The following is a 25,745-nucleotide window of genomic DNA, read 5'->3' as shown; positions in this document are numbered from 1 at the left end:
TTGAGGTAAAAACATCGATAATTTTTTAAATGTACAAATAATTTATTGGGTTTTGATTTTGGGTGAGAAACAGAATGCTAATTTGGTACCTATTTTTTGGGTGGTATCGATACCACCTATGAGAATTATTGATACATTTGATTTAGTATTGATACCTACGGGATTTGATTTGAAATTTTGCCGAATGGTTCAAATGCATGTTGCAATTGTGGAATAAGCTCGTTTGATGTTTGTTTAGCTTAATTTAATGCGGCTTGAGTATTCGTGACTTAGGAACTCTATATATGTTTAAGGTTAATATTTTGACATTAATCGCATGTTTGATGAGATGTTTTGGCTATATTGATGATGCAGTGGTGTGGCGTCCTAATCTTCGGGCTCAATGTCCGTGCAATGTATAGGTTGTTACAAATATTGCATAACCTTCATAGACAATTATTCAAGATATAAATACCTTTACCTAATGCACCACAATAATGAAGCTTTTGATAAATTCTCTAGTGCACCCATTAGACCCATAACTCAAAATAGAAATCAATTCATAGGGTTTGAGTTACCATTAGAGGTGAGACAAAGTAGGTTAGCAAAGGATGATCAATCTCTTAGAGCCACTATGAGTAATACAGAGTATCATTTAACTCAACATTTCCAAATACTAAATTCTTAACCTCATGTCACTTCTTTGCGTGTTCACTAGTCTAGTCAACCATTGATTTAGAGGGAAGATCTACGAACGAGATGCCTTACCCTAGTCTTGATAGAGTCACTTCATATCATGACCTATGATTGTTCATATTGAAGATGTAGATGTAGAGAGTTACACAATTCGAGAGCTTAAGATCACATTTTGAAAAAGTGGCAAGATAGGATACGAGTCTATGTGACATATGTCAAGGCTATAAAAGAAATTAAAATTAAGAAATTGGTTATAAGTAGAGCAATCTTAAGTATAAGGAAGGATGATGATACATACAAGTGAAGAAATCTAAATTAGCCTCAGAAGAAATCATTACCTCTAAGGTTTATAGTGCAAAGCCATCAACTTCTCAATGTAGTTCACAACCTTCACCACCATTGGACTCTAGGCCTAAGCTAGAACAATCATTAGACAGGGTAATCAAATAGAGGCTATGTTGAGTTAGATAGAGGGCACTGAGAATCTAGAAGAAGGCACTTTAGGGAACTTTTTCCAAGAGGTGGAGAGTGAGCCTTAGTTGGCAACGAGTTCACTTTGTCAAGTCACTTTAGGAAATTTTATGTTGAATAGTATGATTTAATATTTTCAGTAAATATTATACATCAAAAAACATATTTTATATTTATATAAATATAATTTATATTTATATATCATAATTATTTTTTAAATATTATAATAAACTTTTGTATGGAAAATTCTTATTGAAAAAAATAATCTTAATAAACGTAAAAAAAATGATTATTTTCTTTTCTTTTCTTTCTGCTTTCTACCCTACCAAGCGAGAGAAGGAAAATAAATATTTCATCCAGTTTTCTTCTATCTTTCAGAGCAAGCATAATTACGGGAAAAAAAAACATTTTCTATGCTCTTACCTTCTACTATTTAATTTTCTTCACTTTGTCAAGCAAAACGTCATCACCCTGCATTGGTTTGCTTCCTACTGAGACTTCTGGTTAGCATAAGAAACTGTCACGCTTCAACTATCTCACACAAAAAGAAAATTCTTTTAAGAGACAAAAGTCTTCGAACAATATTAAGCTACCGGATAATTCCAAATGAATTTGTCCCTTGTATTTCCAGTTCAAAACCAACGCATCATAGCAAATTACTAGAAAAGCTTAATCAATACATGTATATAACAAGCGAGACCCCTGAATTGATAGAGGAGAATCCTCCTCCATCCGATTGGCTTGCTGTGAATAAAGTGGATATCTGTGATTTGCTGGTATCATATTTCTTTGCTTATGCATTATAGAGTTAACTTCTATTATACAGCACCAGTCTGTATACTGAGAAAACTTACTTGGAACAGATCACATATCGGCCTCATGCACCATTAGTTCTTTGAGTCATTAGTTGCATATTTCAAGGAGGGCACAAGATGGGAATAATACTGAAGGACCTACCCTTTTATGGTGACCAAGTTGTCGTGCAGTTGTGCAAGATGGGAATATTCGTGCACTGTTTGCAGATTGTACTGTTATCACAGTGGCACATATTCGGAAAATAGGAAAAATAAGCATCATAATAACAACGGACTATGTATCTTTCAATCTGAAATCCATGACAATTTACTCATAAAATGCCCTTAACTTGCTCAGCACAATCCAAGAAACTAGGACAAGATCACTATGTCATCACAGCAAGACGGATATGAAAAAAATGGGTGGAAAAATAACAACCAGAAAAGGATAAAACGCATAAGATCAGAAATTTGCAGTGCTCTGATATCCTCAAAGTTTAGCAAGTGGATAAAGTATTTGACATCTAAAACACTATGCAACTGCTGTAATGAAGTTATACATGAAGAGGAACTAATTATAGGTCTTTATGGTCCCCCAAGTATTGCATTTTCAATATCCTCTCTACTCAATGCATAACTAAATCTCCTTTCCACGTCTCTTTCGAGATTCCCAGGTCCACTCTTCAAGTACCTGCCGCACATGATACAATCTTCTCAGCCCATTCATAGATAAAATTTTGGATGAGGTTGGGAAGAATGATGTATAACACTTTTCACTTATTTTTATTCATTTCCCTTCCAATCCCCCCTCCCCATATATATATATAATGTTTGGGGCATTTAATTAAATTACACCAGGATCATCAAGCGATCAAATGCAGCAAGGTCAATTGTGTTTAAAGGTCTTAATGAATTCACTAAACAGAAATGATTCCTTTAGCAGTTCATCTCAGAGGAAGATAAGGCTTGATTCACCCTAAGAACCAATGATATGTATATATCAGCCAAGGTCTAGAGGGACTTAAGCCTCCTCTAAAAGAGGACCTATAGTTAACATCCAAAATCTTTTGCTCATTCTCTCTAACCAAGAGCATCAATTTTCCACCATATCTTTTTTTCTCTTAGTTTATGGACTTCTATCCCACTCTCTTAATTTGTGCAAAAACGAGATACAGTGCAAGAAAGAACTGTAAGAAGGGGATTAACATTCATGGTTTTTTGCTTCCTAAGTCTAATGCTAAGGTTGATATGCAAGCGGGAAGCATGACCAGCATCCTTGCAGCAATGATTATGATATCCTGCTAACACTTGTAGAAAGTAGAAATGGCCAGACCTTCCAAACTTTACCCCTATCCTTAATCACTACTTTTTGAATGCCTGCTCTGTTTAACCAAATAGAACTTGGTCAAGTCAACTAAAATTTGTCATTATCAACCTCTATTGCTAGTATTTCACATTAATCACAACAATATTAAATGAAACCTTCTTATTCTATACATGGATGCAATAGCTGCAATTTAGAAATTATATGTTCGCTTATGGTAGTTATTAGAAGTAACAGAATGTTTGCTCCAAAATAGAAACTAAACACATCAACCTTTAGCAGGAAAAGAAAAAGAAGACGCCAGAAAACTTTACCTTTCACAGAAGAAATTCTTTAAACTCAATCAACGATCAACTAAATAAACATACCCATCTCAAATTAAAATGGAAAAAAAAAAACTAGACAAAGAAAATCGCTTTAAAAATCCTAAAAGAGGCCATAAATTTACCTTATATAAAGTTCAGTGATATCAAGAGATAACTGGGCATGCCAATCAGGTTTTTCAATCAACAAAACAGCACGGTCCTCTCTGCTTTGATAAAACCCTAAGCTCCTAAGCCATGCTTCAATGCAAGGCAAGCTGTGAGAGTAAAGTGGCTTGTTCTTATCCGGGAGTCTGCTGAGCCACTCATCTTCAGCGGTCGGCAACTCCCCAGCTTCTGATGATTTTGAAGAAACAAAGGTTGCAATTTTCCTTTGGCACTGAGAAACAGAGTGAGGGAATGATAGAGATTTTCTGAAAACAGAAAAAGGGGGAAATTTTGGATGAGTTGCTGAGGCTTGCGAAGTAATGATTAACTTTGAGACATGAAAAGCAGACATTTTTTATTTTTCTGGTTCTTCTACTTTTAATTGCTATTACTTTTTGGTCGATAGATTGTTAAAAATTAAAATTTTCATGAGTTTTCAAGGGAAGACAATAGAGTGATGGTTGAACTGGAAACTGGAGTATGGTTTACAATGTAAACTAAACCCCATTCCGTTATCTTCCATATATGTATACGGTTGTATTGGGGATTAGGGAATTTTCCTATTATATTTTTGAAAAAGTATAAAAAAATTCAAAATTTATGAAAGGATAAACTACGCATTTAGTCACTTTGGAATAGTTCAAATTGCATTTTTATCACTGAACTTTAACAAATTACAATGTGATCACTAATGTTTTTGAAATTACAATATATTCACTAACGTTATTGATTTATTACATTTAGATTACTAAACTGTCATTAGCCATTAATGGCACAAGATGGTGTGTCACCTTATAGCATCATTTTAGGAGAAACTGTAACACCTCTTACCAATATTCGATGCCGAAACAGGGTACGAGTGGAAATACAAAAATATACACACTTAAATTCATGCAGTTTCAGTAAAATTATTGTCGAAAAATATATAATTATTATAAAATAATTATTTTGGACTTAAATTATTAACATAATGAATTTTAAATAATTTTATAATAAATTTTGATTAATTTTGATCATTTTCGACAGATTTGCACAAAGGGCGAAAGTTAGCTTGACAGACACTGCTAGAAGCGCAAAATCGAAAAGTAATTTTCGAAGCATCAAGACGACTGAATTTTTCAGCTAAAGATGGTCCAACTTATGTGTTATTTCATAATATAATTAATTTCAATTTATATCCAATTTAATTTGGATTAAATAAATTAGTATTAATTAATTATGAAAAAGTGGTCCAGTTGAGTCGAACCGAGTGAACCGAATTAACCAAGAAGTGGACAGCCCAAAACCATCCATATGCTGACCCAAATCAGCTTATTGGCTGATTATTTAGCTTACAAAGAGGCCTTTGAAGACTTGTTCAAGTTGCAAACAAACCCCTCCACAATTGGTGGCTTTATAGATTTGCCCCAAGCCTAAATTAGCAAAGTTGAAACTATCAACCTTGCCACATGTGTGGCTGGCCAAAGCTCTTTGGTTGATAATTTTAGCTATTTTTAGTAGCCCTCTTCAGCTATAAAAACCCCCTTAGGCTGGTCATTTGAAACACACCTCAAGCATTCAAATCTTTTTTCTTTTCTCTCCACTTTCTCTCTTCTTTTCCATTCCAAATTCCCTTTGTAACACCCCTTACCCATGTTTTAAGCCAGAACAAGGTACGGAATATTACAGATCACGAAAACATGAATTCACACATTTACTTGATCTTACGTAATTAATTCCTCTAGCTTGAACAAAAATAGATAACATTAACAGATATACATAAGTACAAGTAAATTATCAAATTTTGAAAAATAATATTTTAAAACAAATTAATTATGACACATAACAAAATGGTTTAGCCCTCTATACATGCCATAATTCCAAAATAGTGTTTATAAAATACCAAAAAGTCTTGATAGTGTGGATGGGTCTCCGACGATCTCCAAATCTCGAGTTGGCTTAGTAATTCTATAAGACAAGAAAAAGAAAAGAAGGTAAGCATATAGCTTAGTAAGTAAGTACGAAATTGATATTCAATTTATCAAAGTAAAACAATCATACTAGTATATAATAACATATTCAAGACAGGTTGTTTTCTAGAGTCCTGGTTTAAAAAAAATCATATCTCGAGCTACAAAACTCAAAATCCAATTCCGTAAATTTTCCCTGAAACTAGACTCATATGTCTACTTACTAATTTTTTTCTAGAATTTTTGGTCGGGTCAATTAGTACAGTTTATTAGTTAAAGTCTCCCCTGTTTTAGGGTTTGACTACTCTGACCCCAGTGCACTACGAACCAAATTTATCCCTGTACAGAATTCCAACGACCATGCCGTTTGTTTCCTTTAAAATTAGACTCAATAAGGAACCCATTCATGTAAAGTATGACTCTTAATAATTTTTGTACAATTTATGGTGAATTTCTAAAGTCAGAACAGGGGATCTCAAATTCATTCAGACCCTGTTTCACAAAAATTCAAATATCACACAATATAGAATTCTTTTGCTTCCCCTATTTCTTTTAGGTGAAAATAGACTCATTATCGAGCACATATATCATTTGCATTTTTATTCAACTTCCATGATTTTTGGTAAATTTTTAAAATCATGTAACTGCTGCTGTCCAACACTGTTTTATTTCTAACATTCACTCTTGCATAATTTCACCTAGTCTTTTTTTTATACCAGAATTCACTCAATTATAAAGCACATAGCTCCTAGCTTTAAATAAACATAAATTTGCAAATATCCACCTTATAATAACTTTCACATATTACCACTTTATCGATTTTTCCAGTTGAACTCAATAGAAAAATAACAAATATAACATTGTTTACACATATTTCCCCTTTCCACACTTATAGCCGAAGCTATCTGATACGCATAGTAGCCTGCACTTGTACTACACACATGACCTCACCATCTGATACACGTAGTAGCCTGCACTTAGTACTACACACGTGATCAAAGTCATTGAGTACGCATAGTAGCCTGCACTTAGTACTACACATGCGACTTAACAGTATGGAACACGTACTAGCCTGCACTTAGTACTACACACATGTATTCACAATGGGTCATTCGTATTGTTCCTATTCCGAGGGTTCAACCGGAAAATCTTTCCTTTTTCACCGTTAACACTTATTCATAATCTAATTAAATTTGCAAGTTTCCATCATTTAATCATTCTATGGACAGTCACCAATTCATATGATAACAACATAAAATAACATAAAAAAATCGATAAATTATTCATGTACAAACTTACCTCGGTGCAAACTTTAGAAATGTTATAATTTAGTCCGAAAGCTTTTCTTTTCCCCGATCACGATCGATTCCACGTCTTTCTTGATCTATAACAACACATTTAGCTCATTTAACACTCATACTATTTATTTCAATCCAAAAATCATATTATGGAAAAATTACGTTTTTGCCCCCTAACTTTTACAAAATTATGATTTTTCCCCTAGGCTCGGAAATTTAATTTCAGCCCTTAGTCTTATGTTTTATGACATGCTAAACATTTTTATCTTCTATGGAAACATCAAATTCTCATTCTAACATGTACTAATGAATATTAGGTATTTTTGCCGATTAAGCCCTTTTACTCGTTTTCACTCAAAACCGAGTAGCACAAGTTGTCTAACATAATTTAAAACCTCATATTTTATCATAAAACACCAAAATACAAAAATTTCACCTATGGGAATTTTTCCAAATATGAACCCTAGGTTGAATTATTGCTAACATAAGCTAAATCGAGCTACCGGGATTTCAAAAACATAAAAATCATTAAAAACGGGGCTTGAAATCACTTACTATGAAGCTTGAAAATTGAAGAAACCCTAGCTATGGAGGAGATCAAAATTCGACAGCAAGTAATTGAGAATATGACCATTTTTGTGTTATTTTTCCCAATTTATTTCATTTAATATACAAATGACCAAAATGCCCTTACTACTAAACTTTCCAAAAATTCCATCCGTGTCCAATTTTTGTCCATAGACTTAGAAATTGGTCAAATTGCTATTTAAGACCTCTTAATTAATATTCCAAAGAAATTTCATACTAAAAACTTCTAGAACACAAGTTTTGCAAATTATTCGATTTAGTCCCTAATCTCAACTTAAGCGCTTAATGCATAGAATTTCATCACGAAATTTTCACTCAATCATGAAATCATATCATAAACCTCAAAATAATTATAAAACAATTATTTCTATCTCAAATTTATGGTCATAAAACCACTATTTCAATTAGGCCCTAATTCGGGTTGTCACAATTCTCCCCCCTTTAGGGATTTTCGTCCCCGAAAATCTTACCGGTAAAGAGGTTCGGGTACTGTTTCCTCATAGCTTCCTCAGGTTCCCACATAGCCTCTTCTATTCCATGTCTGTGCCACAATACTTTCACCAAGGCTATACTTTTATTTCTCAACTGTTTAATTTCTCGAGCCAAAATCTTTATTTATTCCCCCTCATAGGTCATATCCGGTCGAATTTCAATTTCTGTTAGAGGAATCACATGTGAAGGATCAGAACGGTAACGTTGTAGAATCGACACATGAAACACATTATGAATCTTTTCCAACTCGGTTGGCAAGGCTAGCCGATAAGCCACTGGTCCAACTCTTTCAATAACCTTATAAGACCCAATGAAACGCGGACTCAACTTGCCTTTTCGGCCAAACTTTAAAATTTTCTTCCACGGAGATAGCTTTAGAAAATCTTTATCACCCACTTGGAACTCAATCTCTTTTCTCTTCAAATCCGCATATGTCTTTTGTTGATCTGAAGCAGCTTTCAGACAATCACGAATCACTTTCACTTTCTCTTCAGTTTCTCTAATCAAGTCAACTCCGTGAATCTGTTTCTCACTGAGCTCGGTCCAATACAAGGGAGTCCGACACTTGCGACCATACAATGCTTCGTACGGTGCCATCTGTATGTTCGATTGAAAACTGTTGTTGTAGGCAAATTCGACCAAGGGTAAATATTTCTCCGAATTACCCTGAAATTCTAAAACACAACATCGGAGCATATCCTCGAGTACCTGAATTACTCTTTCGGATTGACCATTAGTTTGTGGATGAAATACGGTACTGAAATTCAATTTCGTACCCAAAGTTTCTTGCAACTTTTTCCAAAACCTCGAAGTAAATCTCGGATCTCTATCCGAAATAATAGACATAGGTACTCCATGTAATTTCACAATTTCAGAAATATATAATTCAATCAACTTATCAAGAGAGTAATCAGTAAGTACCGGAATAAAATGAGCTGATTTAGTCAGTCTGTCAACTATTACCCAGATGGCATTTTTCTTTTTCGGAGTCAGAGGCAACCCTGTCACAAAATCCATCGTAATTCTGTCCCATTTCCACTCGGGAATCATCACTGGTTGAAGTAAACCTGAAGGTACTTGGTGTTCAGCTTTCACTTGCTGGCAAATCAAGCATTTTGCTACAAACTCAGAGATATCTCTCTTCATACCATTCCACTAACATATTTTCTTCAGGTCGTTGTACATTTTCGTACTACCAGGATGAACTTGCAAACAACCACTGTGTGCCTCATGTAAAATCTTCTAAATCAACTCAGCATCTTTCGGTACACATACTCGATCACGGAACATTAAGCAATCCTCTAGTCCGATTCGAAAATCTGAGTTACAATCCAATTCACACTGAGCTCGCTTGGCTCGCAATTCACTGCCATTCTTCTAAGCTTCACAAATTTGCTGAAGAAATAGCGGCCTAACTCTTAACTCGACCAAAATCAAACCATCATCAAACATAGCCAAATCTGTACCAATAGCTCTCAAAGCAAACAAAGATTTTCTACTTAGGGCATCTGCGACTACATTCGCTTTCCCGGGATGATAATCAATTATTAATTCATAATCTTTTAATAATTCAAGCCATCTTCGTTGTCGTAAATTCAAATATTTTTTATTCATCAAATTTTCAAACTTTTGTGATCAGTAAAGATTTGGCATTTCTTGCCGTATAAATAATGACACCAAATCTTCAAAGCAAAGACAATGGCGGCCAACTATAAATCATGTGTCGGGTAATTCTTCTTGTACGGTTTCAACTGTCTTGAAGCATAAGCTACTACTTTACCTTCTTGCATTAAAACACAACCAAGACCAATTGATGACGCGTCACTATATATCACAAATTCTTTCCCCAACTTGGGTTGCACTAACACTGGTGCTTTGGTCAACCGCTCTTTCAACTTCTCAAAACTTTGTTGACACTCTTTAGTCCAATTAAACTTAACATTCTTTTGCAACAGCTTAGTCATAGGAGAGGTGATCATCGAAAATCCCTCGACAAAGCGTCGATAATATCCAGCTAAGCCCAAAAAGCTTCTAATCTTAGATACATCCTTCGGTAGTTTCCAATTAAAAATTGCCAAAACTTTGCTCGGATCGACCCGAATACCATCACCCGAAACTACATGTCCCAAAAATCTGACTTCATGAAGCCAAAATTCACTTTTATTGAAATTAACAAACAATTTCTTTTCTCTTAAAATCTATAATACCATTCTTAAATGTTCAGCATGCTCGGACTCGTTTCGAGAATAAATCAGGATATCATCTATGAACACAACCACAAACCTATCCAAGTATGGCCAAAAGATTTGATTCATCAAATCCATAAATATAGCCGGAGCATTAGTTAAACCAAAAGGCATCACAAGGAATTCATAGTGTCCATACCTCGTTTTGAAGTGGTTTTCGGCACATCCAACTCTTTAACTCTCAACTGATAGTAACCGGATCTCAAATCAATCTTTGAAAACACTGTCGCCCCTTTTAACTAGTCAAACAAATCATCGATTCTTAACAACGGATACTTGTTCTTTATGGTCACCTTGTTGAGCTATCGATAGTCAATACAAAGTCTCATAGATCCATCCTTTTTCTTTACAAACAACACGGGGGCACCCCAGGGAGAGAAACTCAGTCTCACAAACCCCTTATCTGTTAACTCTTACAACTGAGCTTTTAATTCTTTCAATTCAGTTGGAGCCATTCTGTATGGAGAGATCGAAATTGGTGCAGTTCCAGGTAATAAATCAATATCAAACTCTACCTCTCTGATCGAAGGCAACCCCGGCAATTCTTTTAGAAATACATCCGGGAACTACCAGACTACTGGTACTGATTCAAGCTTCGACTCAGACATTTTAGTATTTAATACATAAGCAAGATAAGCTTCACACCCTTTTCGCATATATCGCTGAGCAGACATATACGAAATCACCATAGGCAATTTATTTGATTCATTTGTTTCCACCCGAAGAATTTCACCATTTTCACATTTCAACTCAAGAGTTTTCTGTCTGCAATTTACTCTGGCATCATGTAGTATCAACCAATCCATACCAAAAATGACATCAAACTCGTCAAATGGTAGCAACATTAGATTAGCCGGAAAACAGTGACCTTGAATCATCAAAGGGCAATTTTTGCAAACCTTATCTACTAACACATATTTGCCTAAAGGGTTTGACACTTTAATCACAAATTCAGTAGATTCTACAGGCAAGCTCTTACTAGATACCAAATTCACACAAACATAAAAATGAGTAGACCTGGGATCAATCAATGCAATGACAATAGTATCATAAAGAGAAAATGTACCAATGATCACATAGGAGATGACGCCTCTTCCCGAGCACGTATGGCATAAGCTCTAGCAGGTACTCTAGCTTTTGGTCTCCCAGTTGATTCCTCTGTCACACTTCGACTGCTAGCTCCACTTCTAATATTTCTCGGAGGTCTACCTCTATTAGCAGCACTAGTCTGTTTGGCACTCTGTAATTTTTCTTCTTCAACCCTTTTTGGGCAATCCTTAATATAATGTTCTCGGGAATCACATTTGAAACAAGCCCGACTAATTGTCCAGCACTCCCCGAAATGTTGTTTACCACAGTACTGAAACTCGGTTCTATTAGATCTCACATTAGCTACACTCGCCATTGAAGTAGCTTGAGCTTTAGAACCCGAATATGATCTCCTACGATCCCGATACGAATGTCCAGTTGAAACAGTCAACCAAGGATCCATTTCTTTAGACTTCTTTGACTGAGATTGGAATGAGTTACTCATTGGCCTCTTTTTTTTGTCTCTGGCTTCATTCACAGCTTTTCTCTTCTCATTGCTCAATTCTTCAGCTTTACAAGCTCAATCGACCAATACCACAAACTCTTTCAACTCTAAAATCCCAACTAGTAGCTTGATTTCTTCATTTAGCCCATCCTCGAACCTCTTACACATAATAGCTTCCGTGGACACACACTCCTAGGCATACTTGCTGAGCCTGACAAATTCACGTTCATATTCTACCACAGACATTCTACCTTGTTTCAGCTCAATGAACTCTTTCCGTTTTTGATCAATGAACCACTGGCTTATATACTTCTTTCTAAACTCCTCTTGGAAGAAATCCCATGTAACCCTTTCTTTTGGAACCACAGATACTAATGTCTTCCACCAATGATATGCCGAATCCCTTAGTAAAGATATAGCACATTTCAAACATTCTTCTAGAGTGCAAAAAGCTCATCGAATACCCTGATAGAATTTTCAAGCTATAACTCTACTTTCTCGGGATCATCATCTATATTAGCCCTAAATTCTTCAGCCCCTTGCTTTCGAATTTTATCAATTGGGGGTTTGCTCAATCTTATCATTTCGGTACTTTGAGGAGCTATGGGAACTGGTTGAGGAATAGGAGGGGGTGGAAGAGGCTGAGCGTTCAGATTTGCCCGAACAAATTCTGTGTACCAATTACTCATCATATGGAGAAAGGCTTCCCGGGCCCCATCTCCCTGATCATGTGTCTCATGCCTGCTCTCAACTGGCGCAGTCCCTTGTGCGGGAACCGGCGCATTACTTTCTACATCATCAGCTACAGCTCGGTTGGGATCCATTTACTATATAAAAACACGATTTAAATTGTCAGGAGTCATCACACTATCATAATATAATTATGGCATGTATAGATAGACTTACACACACAGTACGTAAATCTGAGAACCGCTTAAACCTCGACTCTGATACCAATAAATGTAACACCCCTTACCCATGTTCTAAGCCGGAACAAGAAACAGAATATTACAGATCACGAAAACATGAATTCACACATTTACCTGATCTTACGTAATTAATTCCTCCAGCTTGAACAAAAATAGATAACATTAACAGATATACATAAGTACAAGTAAATTATCAAATTTTGAAAAGTAATATTTTAAAACAAACTAATTATGACACATAACAAAATGATTCAGCTCTCTATACATGCCATAATTCCAAAATAGTGTTTACAAAATACCAAAAAGTATTAATAGTGTGGATGGGTCTCCGACGATCTCCAAATCTCGAGCTGGCTTAGTAATTCTATACAAGAAAAAGAAAAGAAGGTAAGCATATAGCTTAGTAAGTAAGTACGAAATTGATATTCAATTTATCAAAGTAAAACAATCATACTAGTATATAATGACATATTTAGGACAGGCTATTTTTTGGAGTCCCGGTTTTAAAAAAAATCATATCTCGAGCTACAAAACTCAAAATCCAATTCCGTAAATTTTCCCTGAAACTAGACTCATATGTCTACTTACTAATTTTTTTTCTAGAATTTTTGATCGGGTCAATTAGTATAGTTTATTAGTTAAATTCTCCTCTATTTCAGGGTTTGACTACTCTGACCCCTGTGCCATACGAACCAAATTTCTCCTTGTACAGAATTCCAACGACCATGTCGTTTGTTTCCCTTAAAAATAGACTCAATAAGGAATCCATTCATGTAAAGTATGACTCTTAATAATTTTTGTACAATTTATGCTGAATTTATAAAGTCAGAATAGGGGATCTCAAATTCATTCAGACCCTGTTTCACAAGAATTCAAATATCACACAATATAGAATCCTTTTGCTTCCCGTGTTTCTTTTATGTGAAAATAGACTCATTATTGAGCACATATATCATTTTCATTTTTATTCAACTTCCATGATTTTTGGTAAATTTTTAAAATCATGTAACTGCTGCTGTCCAACACTGTTTTATTTCTAACATCCACTCTTGCATAATTTCACCTAGTCCTTTTTGTTATACCAGAATTCACTCAATTATCGAGCACATAGCTCCTAGCTTTTCATAAACATAAATTTGGACATATCCACCTTATAATAACTTTCACATATTACCACTTTATCGATTTTTCCCGTTGAACTCAACAGAAAAATAACAAATATACCATTGTTTACACATATTTCCCCTTTCCACACTTATAACCGAAGCTATCTGATACGCATAGTAGCCTGCACTTAGTACTACACACATGACCTCACCATCTGATACACGTAGTAGCCTGCACTTAGTACTACACACGTGATCGAAGTCATTGAGTACGCATAGTAGCCTGCACTTAGTACTACACATGCGACTTAACAGTATGGAACACGTACTAGCCTGCACTTAGTACTACACACGTGTATTCACAATGGGTCATTCGTATTGTTCCTATTCCGAGGGTTCAACCGGAAAATCTTTCCTTTTTCACCGTTAACACTTATTCATAATCTAATTAAATTTGCAAGTTTCCATCATTTAATCATTCTATGGACAGTCACCAATTCATATGATAACAACATAAAATAACATAAAAAAATCGATAAATTATTCATGTACAAACTTACCTCGGTGCAAACTTTAGAAATGTTATAATTTAGTCCGAAAGCTTTTCTTTTCCCCGATCACGATCGATTCCATGTCTTTCTTGATCTATAACAACACATTTAGCTCATTTAACACTCATACTATTTATTTCAATCCAAAAATCACATTATGGAAAAATTACGTTTTTGCCCCCTAACTTTTACAAAATTATGATTTTGCCCCTAGGCTCGGAAATTTAATTTCAGCCCTTAGTCTTATGTTTTATGACATGCTAAACATTTTTATCTTCTATGGAAACATCAAATTCTCATTCTAACATGTACTAATGAATATTAGGTATTTTTACCGATTAAGCCCTTTTACTCGTTTTCCCTCAAAACCGAGTAGCACAAGTTGTCTAACATAATTTAAAACCTCATATTCTATCATAAAACACCAAAATACACAAATTTCACCTATGGGTATTTTTCCAAATATGAACCCTAGGTTGAATTATTGCTAACATAAGCTAAATCGAGCTACCGGGATTTCAAAAACATAAAAATCATTAAAAACGGGGCTTGAAATCACTTACTATGAAGCTTGAAAATTGAAGAAACCCTAGCTATGGAGGATATCAAAATTCGATAGCAAGTAATTGAGAAGATGACCATTTTATTGTTATTTTTCCCATTTTATTTCATTTAATATACAAATGACCAAAATGCCCTTACTACTAAACTTTCCAAAAATTCCATCCATGTCCAATTTTTGTCCATAAACTTAGAAATTGGTCAAATTGCTATTTAAGACCTCCTAATTAATATTCCAAAGCAATTTCATACTAAAAACTTCTAGAACACAAGTTTTGAAAATTATTCGATTTAGTCCCTAATCTCAACTTAAGCGCTTAATGCATAGAATTTCATTACGAAATTTTCACTCAATCATGAAATCATATCATAAACCTCAAATAATTATAAAATAATTATTTCTATCTCAGATTTATGGTCACGAAACCACTATTCCGATTAGGCCCTAATTCGGGTTGTCACACCCTTGCTCTCTTGCCGATTTCTCCTCTTAGAAAAGGGGCAGTCATCAGCCATTTGGAGCAGCAATTAAGTGTTCATAGCAGCCTTGGTCGACGAGGACAACGGAGAAGGAAGAATGGAGCAAACTAGTCAAGCCACGGGAAAACACCAGATTTGATTCTTGTTCTCTATCTCTTTAATTTTTGTTGTTGTTATGATGAACATATCTATGAATATTGATGTTGATGGAATGGCTAATTTAATCAATTTAGCTTGAATTTAATTCGTGTTAGGTTGATTGCATTTCGTTTGCGAAAATTGTTAAAATTGTGTTTATGTTGTTATAGGCCTCGGTAAGATGCTTGGTTAAGTAAAATTACGATTAGGCTACTCTTGCATTACAATTGTGACGTAGCTAATAAATTAATTATTTAAACGGATTGAAATTGCAATTAATGGCACAGTACTTCATCAGTGCATGTTTAATCATTTAAGGTAGCTGAGGGTTAAATTAGCAATGGTATCTGACGATACAATTGCCTTGCATAACTTGCAAGATTATTGTGATTAAATTGTTTCAAGGTAGGGATACCTTGTTACCTCACATAGTCTTTTATGTGCTTATTAGATTTAATTAACTGTTTGAATTGAAATATGGATATGTACAAGAGATTATTTCGATTTAATAAGTATGTATGTGCAATAACATATTTGCCTATTAAAATTTGTTTAATCGGTTGAATTGACATAGGGATATAGTCAAGAGATAAATGGATTTTGGTAGGTGAGTATGTTCACAAGTTAGCAAATTACCAAGTTGCCGTGAATTTATTTGTAACAATATAAACATGAGTTTAATAATTCTAAGTTAAGAAATGTAATTAATCTAACACAATTATGTCATTTGATTAAACTCGTACTTTGAAATCGTGCATTTGAGATTAATTTATTTAGTTTAAAATCTTAGTTTTTAATCACCCTTTTCAAACAAAATATTTTTTTCACCAAAGTGTTTTAAATAGCATTGATATATAATTCTTCTCACAGTCCCTGTGGTTACGATAACTCGACATTTACTTGTCACTTTATTACTTGTTGCGATTGTGTACACTTGCACATTTCCGTCGTTCCAACGAGGCATTATTGGACTTAAACTCAAAAAAAATTCAAAACTGGGACATGAATTTCCACTCAAATTTAAAAATTTTTAAGAACATTCGTATCATCCCTTAAACGAGCCTACGAGGCCCAAAACATGCATTAAGAGTGGTTCGGGACTAAACAGAGAACTTTAGAAAAGTCTTGCAACACCTAGAAAATGTTTCATCAAAACAGGGCTCACACGCCCGTGTGGTCACACACGCCCGTGCCCCTAACCCGCGTAACTCTCTGTTTATGATATCATCAACAAATTGAAGTCACACAACCAAGTCACACGTCCGTGTGGTTAGGCTGTGTGGGCAATTTAATTTTCATAATTTTTCATAAAATAGGTGCAGACTTCACAGGCCTAGGCACACGCCCATGTCCCTGGGTCGTGTCCTTCACACAACTGAGACACACAGCCGTGTCTCTACCCGTGTGGTCAATTCGAAGCTAAAAATTAAAGATGCAGGGGACACACGGCCGGATCACACACCCATAGGGCAAACGCCTGTGTGTCTACCAGTGTGGACAAAAATAAGGTTATTTACCAAGCCATTTTGCCACCCTTACTTGCACCAACCTACGCAACAACAAGCAACACCAATCCAAGTATATACACACAATCAATTCAACCACAACAAAGTCATCCACACATCAATTACATATTATTTTCTATCACATGCAATATCTCATACTTATCATCTCAAACCATGCAAAATCCACATCCATGAAAGACATCTTTATATTCATATATACTTAACCAATATTAGCCAATTTCAATGTCCATTTACAAAATGAATCATCAACCATTATAAGCCAACACATTGGCCAAATCAAATATGACACATAACAAAATGACCAAGTCCCTATACATGGCATAACTAAAAATAATGTAATTGTAAGTACCCAAAATGAAAATTTTGATAGTGTGAATGGATCTTCGACCGTCTTCGATCCCCGGGCTGGCTTGGTGACACTAAAAGACAAGGGAAAAAGAAATGGGGTAAGCTTTAAAGCTTAGTAAGTTCCTATGCAAATAATAGGCATCTTAAACACATTTTAACATGTTTTTAACATGAAATAAATTAACATAGGTATCATTGTAAATCTCATAATCAAACTTGGCATAGATGATATTAAAACCTTAACATCATAACTTACTTAATCAAACCTTACCGTGGATTCATCACATATCGAGCTCATTAAGCATGAGTTTTGTGTACATACTTGTACCAACTTGCAACGTACCATTGTCTTCCACAATATACCATAATATTTTATAACTTTAACAAGGTCGTTAAGTTACCCGTTGAACCACTTGGAATACTAAAGGATACTCGGGAAATCTCAAACATATAGTACCATACCAATGCCTTATCCTAGATATGGTCTTACATGGGATCTCAAATCGATGCCAATAGCCTAGCTATGGTCTTACACGAAATCTCATATCGATGCCATATTCTAGATATAGTCTTACGCGTAAACTCAAAAAACCCTAATGTCATGACATTCGTATCCTATCTATTCCTAAAGTTCAACTGGGATATTTCTCACTTGTCGAAACTTTGTCAAATTTATTCAAAGAGAAATTCAAAATTCATACAATAATAAAAAATTAAAGCATAAATAATAATGCATTATTTACATACGAACTTACCTTGGTACAAAAATAGTAGAAAAGGGATCTAATCGTCAAACCTCTTATCATTTCCCCGATCAAGGTCTGAACTTCATTTTTATTGATCGATAATAGAAATTTTAACTTATTTAATATTCACATTACTCAAATCAGTCCAAACATCACATTATGGAAAAATTACATTTTTTCCCCTAAAGTTTCACATTTTTACAAATTAATCCCTAGGCTCGTAAAATGAAATGTACTCACTTTCTTTGTTACCTAAGCCTAGCCGAACCATATACATGCTCATATCAGCCCACATTTTTCAACGAATTAGATTTTTACTACCCATTTTACATCTTTTTACAAATAGGTCCTTTTTAGGTGTTTTCATGAAAAATCACTTAATAAAAGTTGTTTATTACACATTAAACTTTCATTTTCTACCATTAAACATCAAAACACATGCATGTCACACACATGGGTAAATTTTCAAACATGAACCCTACTTTAAAACAATGGTAGAAATGGAAAGATCAGGTGAATACGACTTCAAAAACGTAAAAAACATTAAAAACAAGGCTAGGATGTACTTACAATCAAGCTTGAAAGATGAAAAAACCCTAGCTATGGAGAGCTTGAAAATTTCGGCCAAGTGTTGGAGAATATGGACAAATTTTGGCTTTATTTATTCTTTTATTTACCAAATGACTAAAATGCCCTTTTTGCCAAACTTTAAAATTTTATCTCACCATGTCCATTTTTGTCCACTAACTCAACAAATGGTCTAATTATCATATAAGGACCTCTAATTTAAAATCTCATAGGAATTGAACACCTTTAACATGTAGAACTCAACTCTTGCACTTTTTACAATTTAGTCCTTTTTACTATTTAAGTGCCCAGACGTCAAAATTTTCGAACGAAATTTCACAAAATAATTCTGTGAAACTGTAGATTGTAAAAATCTAACAAAATTAAATCTTTCTACATCAGATTTATGGTTCCCAAATCCACTGTTTCGACTAGCCCCAAAATCGGGCTGTTACAACTCTTCCCCTATAGGGATTTTCATCGTCAAAAATCTTACTAGAAAATAGATTTGGGTACTGTTTTCTCATAGCCCCCTCAGGTTCCCACGTAGCTTCTTCAACACCATGTCCTTTCCACAAAACCTTCACTAGAGCTATACTTTTATTTCTCAATTATTTAACTTCCCGAGCTAAGATCTTAATCGGTTTTTCACCATACGTCATATCTGGTCGGATCTCAATCTCTAATGGAGAAATCACATGTGGAGGATTGAAACAATATCGTCTCAACATCGACACTTGAAACACATTATGAATTCTTTCTAACTCTGTCGGTAAAGCTAACCAATATGCCACTAGCTCTATCATTTCAATAATTTCATACGGCCCAATGAAACGTGGACTCAACTTGCCTTTACGGCCAAAGTTGAGAATCTCCTTCCACAGAGATACTTTCAAAAATACTTTATCCCCAATTTGAAACTCAATCTCTTTTCTTTTCAAATCTGCAGATGATTTCTGTCTATCGGAAGCAGCTTTCAAACAATCTCGAATTAGTTTTACTTTCTCTTCGGTTTCCTTAACCAAGTCAACCTCGTGTGTAACATCCATAACTTGTATCCGTTATTGGAATAGGGTTACAAGGCATTACTAATCATTATACAACATATATCATTCATTTTCATACATCATTCAGTACAATCGCATTGTCCCTTATAAGGGCCTACGAGGCCTTAAACATGATTTAAAAGTGGTTCAAGACCTAATTGATAACATTTAAAAATTTTAAAAACTTAGAAAATTTTTAAACATGTAAGGGTCACACGCCTGAATGAACAGGCTGTTTGCCTCACACAGCTAGTAGACAAGCCCGTGTTTTAGGCCGTGTGAAAACAGGGCATACATGCTGACTTGTATCACACGGCCGAGGACGCGCCCGTGTGCCAGGCCGTGTGAAAACTGGAGAGTATATTGACTTGGGTCACACGGCCAACCACACGCCCGTGTGTCCAGCCCGTGTACCCTACAAAATGGCCATACACTCCCATGTGCTAGGCCGTGTGCCGTTTAGGGGGTATACTGACTTATACCATACGACCAACCACACGACCGTGTGTGAGACCGTGTGGAGCATACTGACTTCAATTCAATTTCAACACCAGGGGACACACAGCCGTGTAGCATAACCATGTGTCGCACATTGCTGAGACACACACCCGTGTCTCTGCTTGTGTGGACAAAAATAGGCCATTTGCAAAGCCAATTTGCCACCCATTTTGCACATTTTTACACAAAGCTCATCTGGTATCATTTAAGTCACATATATGTAGCCAAATTTCATCAACCAATACACAAACATACCAAATCCATATCAACCTTTTCAATACTCAAATCCATATTATTTACCTATTCAAATATCTAGCTATTTAACTTGCTTTTCTAAGCATAATTCACATGCATATTTCATTAGAAAAAAAGTTATCCAAACATTCATACTAATTCAATCCCAATCATTCATTATAGGTCTATTACCAAACATTATAAGTATATCCATTTGCACATTCATAAGCATCATCAAATTCATCATTAGAAATACATGACATTTTATTTCTCATCAATACTATTATCAAACCACTTTGGTTCACAATTACTTACAATACAATTTCTTTGATTTTTCGATGCCATATTCCAACTATAGTCTTACATATATATATTGCCAAGGCCTTGCCGTGGTCTTTCATTCACATGCCATAACCCGGTTATGGTCTTATTATTCTATTGCCATAACCCGGCTATGGTCTTGTCAGGTAACTTGTCTTACTCAATCCACACATTTCCTTTACTATTTTAACATTTATCCAATAGAATATATACTATCTCAAATTCATACATCAAATAAATAGATATTCATTCAAGTACAATTATACGAACTTACCTCGTATTTGGAATTGACGAATAGGGCTAATTACTCGATAATATTTCTTTTCCCCCGATCTAAATCTGAATTCCTTCTTTCTTGATCTATAATATTCAAAATTAACTCATTTATTCATCAATTCATTCAATTCAGTCCATAAACACTTATTTAGGCATTTTTACACTTTAGCCCCTAAAGTTCCACATGTTTACAATTTAGTCCTTAACACATAAAAACACAAATTCACAATTTCTTTCTAAATACATGAGTGCCGAATTTTCTATAGGGTCCTTAGCAACCCTAAACTTTCATTTATTTCACATTTCAACCCCTCAATTTACACTTTTCACAATTAAATCCCTAAAATACATTTTTACCTAAAATCACTTTACAAAACATTTAAATCTATCAACAAATAGTCATTTTCCATTATCAAACATTTAAAAGCTCAAATATTCATCAATGGCACTTCACGAAATCATGAAAAAATTCAAAAATTAAGGTACGGGCTAGCTAGAATACGAAGTAACGATTACAAAAACATAGAAATTATCAAAAATTGAGCTCAAACCGTACCTTAATCAAGCTAAATGTGTGTCGAACCCTAAATGCTCTCCCATGGCTTCTTTGTCTTCTAATTTCTATTGAAGATGATGAGATTAAAGCTTATTTTAATTTTGATTGAAGATGATGAGATTAAAGCTTATTTTAACTTTGTTTTATTTATTATATGTTTATTTACATTTTTACTAAATTAACCTTAATTAATAAACTTTAAAAACACATTAGCCATGTTCATTAATGTCCATTAACACATTTAATGGCCTAATATAATCATAAGGAATTTTAATTAAATCAACCATAGCAATTAAGCACTTTAAACAAGTAGAATGCAACTTTTGCATTTTATGCGATTAAGTCCTTTTTCTCAAACTGACTACTCAAACGATAAAATTAGCTCACAAAATTTTCACACATATCAAATAACATGTTGTAAACACTAAAAATAATATGAAAATAAATTTTTTACATCATATTGTGGTTCTGAAACCACTGTTCTGATTTAGCTAAAACCAGGCTATTACAACTCTCCCCCTTTTAGGGATTTTCGTCCCCGAAAATCTTACCAGTGAATAGGTTTGGATATTATTTTCTGATAGCATCCTCGGGTTCCAAGGTAGCTTCCTCAACCCCGTGCTGATGCCACAAGACTTTCACTAATGCTATTCTTTTATTTCTCAACTATTTGATCTCATGAGCTAAAATTCAGATCCGTTCTTCACTGCACGATAAATCTGGCTGAATTTCAACTTCGGTTGGGGAAATGACATGTGAAGGGTCGGATCGATATCATCAAAGGATCGACACATGAAACACATTATGTATTTTCTCAAACTCATACGGTAAAGATAGTCGATAAGCAACTAGCCTGATTCGATCAATAATCTCATATGGTCCGATGAATTGCGGACTCAATTTCCCTTTTCGACCAAACCGCAATATATTTTTCCACGGCAATACTTTCAAGAACACTTTATCTCTAATCTAAAACTCAAAACACTTTATCTCTGATCTAAAACTCAATATCTTTTTGTTTCAAGTCTGCATACCATTTCTGTCGATCCGAAGCTACTTTCAGTCTATCGCAAATTACTTTCACTTTTTCTTTAGTCTTTCTGATTAGATCAACCCCGTGAATCTTACTTTCGCTGAGCTCACTCTAGTACAATGGTGTTCGACATTTACGACCGTATAAAGCTTCGTAGGTGCCATTTTAATACTTGATTGGAAACTACTGCTATAAGCGAATTCAATAATGGTAGATATATCTCCCGGTTACCTTCAAACTCAAGAATGCAACAACGCAACATATCCTCAAGTATCTGAATAACTCGTTCGGATTGACCATCCATTTGCGGGTGAAACATAGTGCTAAAATGCAGCTTTGTACCTAAAGCTTCTTGCAATTTCTTCCAAAATCGCGATGTGAACCTCAGATCTTTATCCGAAACAATTGATAGTGGCACTCCGTGCAATCAAACAATCTCTGAAATATACAACTCAGCCAATTTATCAAGTGAAAAATCTGTACATACTGGAATGAAATGAGCGGATTTTGTTAATCTATCAACCACAATCCAAATCACATCTTTCTTTCTCGAAGATAGGGGCAAACTTGAAACAAAATTCATAGTTACTCTGTCCCATTTCCATTCAGGAATTTTGATAGGCTGTAATAAACTTGACGGTACTTGATGCTCAGCATTGACTTGCTGACAAGTCAAACATTTCGAAACAAAATTTGAGATATCTTGTTTCATACCATGCCACTAATAATGCTGTTTCAAATCATTATACATTTTTGTACTTCCCGGATGTACAGATAAGTGTAGTCATTTGAATCAACTCTGAATTTCTCGGAACACATATTCGGTGTCTGAATCTCAAACAATCTTCAGAATCAACTTGAAACTCTGAATCAGAATTCGACTCACACTATACCAATTTTGCTTGCAGTTCATTATCAAACTTTTGAGCTTCACAATTTTGCTTGTAGAAATAACAGCCTCGCTTTCAACTCAGCTAAAATTGAACCATTGTCAGACAAAGCAAATTGTGTGTTCAAAGCACGTAAAGCGAATAAAGACTTTGGGCTCAAAGCATTAGCAACTATGTTCGTTTTCCCCGGATGATAGTCAATTACTAATTCATAGTCTTTTAACAATTCTAACCATCTCCGCTGCCGTAAATTCAAGCCTTTCTGAGTCATTAGATATTTCAAACTTTTGTGATCGGTATAAATATGACATGTCTCATCGAATAAGTAATGACGCCAAATTTTCAATGCGAACACTATCGCGACTAAATCTAGCTCATGTTGGATAATTCTTTTTGTGCGGCTTCAACTGTCTCGGGGCATAAGTTGTAACACCCTTACCCGTATTCGTCGCCAGAATAGGGTACAAGGCATTACCGGACTTAAACAAAAGCAAACATACAAAACCGAGACGAAAATATCCATCAAAATTAAAACTTTTTGAACTCAAGCCTAAAGTCCCTAACACGAGCCTACGAAGCCCTAAACATACGTAGGAAGTGGTTTGGGACTAAACCGTGAATTTTAGAAAATTTTACAACACTTAGAAATGTTTTACTAAAATAGGGGTCACACGCACGTGTGGCTTGGGACACGCCCGTGTGGGTTGGCCGTGTGGTCACACACACTCATGTCCTGAACCTGTGTAACTCTCTGTTTGCCACCCAAGAACAAATTGAAGTCACACAGCCAAGACACACGCCCGTCTCCCAAGGCCGTGTCCGTTACACGGCTGAGACACACACTCATGTCTCTGCCCATGTGCCCAATTCTGAGCATTCTGTTTTGCAACAACTTAGGTGCAGGGGACACATGGCCGGATCACATGCCCATGAAGCTGATCGTGTGTCACACACGGCCTAGACACATGCACATATTACTCAACATTACATGGCACACACTTAAACATGAAGAGCGACCAAATAATTACAACCAAGACAATAACATGTCATTCTCATACCATTTTCAAACATGCTTAAAACATCAATCTTTCCACATAAAATTATGCAAGTTTCCACATTCACAAATGTCATTAATACAAATATACTCATAACCAACATTAGCCAACTTTCAAGGCTATATACAAAATGAACCATGAACTGTTCACAATTATGACCATCACATATCAGTACCATATCAACATTTATCATACACACAACGTTTTTCATGCCATAAATCACATTTCCAAATATTTCATATTCATCAAGCACCCACGATCATGTCACCATAGACATTGACACATATATGAATATACTTAGGCTTACAACCATGTTGCCAATATAAGCCAACTTGCATGGCCAAATAGCAAGACAAGCCTTGACAATCACAAGCCAATACTTTTGGTCAAAACACAATGACACATATAACAGAATGTCCAAGTCCCTATACATGCCATAACTCAAAATACTTGAATTTATCAAAACCTAAAATGACAGCTTGATAGTGTGATAGGATCTCTGACGATCTCCAACTCGAGCAAGCTTCGAGGCACTATAAAACATGGGAAATGAAGGGGGTAAACTATACAGCTTAGTAAGTTTGCAGGTAAATAATAGGCAACTCTTATCAATCATTTACCAAGTTTAACAATATAAACACAAGGTAATATAAATTGTTATAGTCCTTACAGTTATAATTTATTCAATCACATAGTTTGCTCGATCAATTTGTAAACATAGTTTAGCATATTTGGCATTAGCCTAACAAGAGTAATCTCTCCATTAACACAGATATCCATAATCAACCACTCATTTCGAACCTTGTAATAAACATGCACATATTCATTAGTATTCATCTCTCAAGCATATATTTAATATCTTTCACATGTTTAAAAGTTATATCTCATCATACTTTGATAATCGATTTAATAGGCATTTATGCCAATATTTTCTCTTTTTCATATCCGATAAATCACATTTTGTGTGAATAAAACTTACTATGTCATAACTCAATTTTGGCCCGAAAGCCAATTACACATTTGCCAATTGAATTTACCATGTA

General features: G+C 34.9%; 1 protein-coding gene across 1 annotated transcript; it reads right to left on the bottom strand.

Annotated features, from left to right (window-relative positions):
• Window positions 1-2,403: 2,403 nt before the first annotated feature.
• On the bottom strand, window positions 2,404-4,296 carry LOC107912809 (uncharacterized). Its single transcript, XM_016841184.2, has 2 exons — window positions 3,713-4,296; window positions 2,404-2,631 (listed from the first exon to the last, which is right to left on the bottom strand). Exons 1-2 carry the CDS (start codon window positions 4,084-4,086, stop codon window positions 2,526-2,528), a joined length of 480 nt encoding a protein of 159 aa, XP_016696673.1. The 5' UTR covers window positions 4,087-4,296; the 3' UTR covers window positions 2,404-2,525.
• Window positions 4,297-25,745: the final 21,449 nt, after the last annotated feature.

This window comes from Gossypium hirsutum, chromosome A08, assembly GCF_007990345.1.
Source record: "Gossypium hirsutum isolate 1008001.06 chromosome A08, Gossypium_hirsutum_v2.1, whole genome shotgun sequence".
Classification (NCBI taxonomy): Eukaryota; Viridiplantae; Streptophyta; class Magnoliopsida; order Malvales; family Malvaceae; genus Gossypium; species Gossypium hirsutum.
Note: the sequence above shows the minus strand (reverse complement) of the source record. Positions and strands in the feature narration are given on the sequence as shown.

Coding starts and splice junctions, on each gene's coding strand:
- LOC107912809 (XM_016841184.2), bottom strand. CDS start 4,086: ATGTCTGCTTTTCATGTCTCAAAGTTAATCATTACTTCGCAAGCCTCA. Junction 2,632..3,712: donor ATCACTGAACTTTATATAAG/GTAAATTTATGG, acceptor CATGTGCGGCAG/GTACTTGAAGAGTGGACCTG.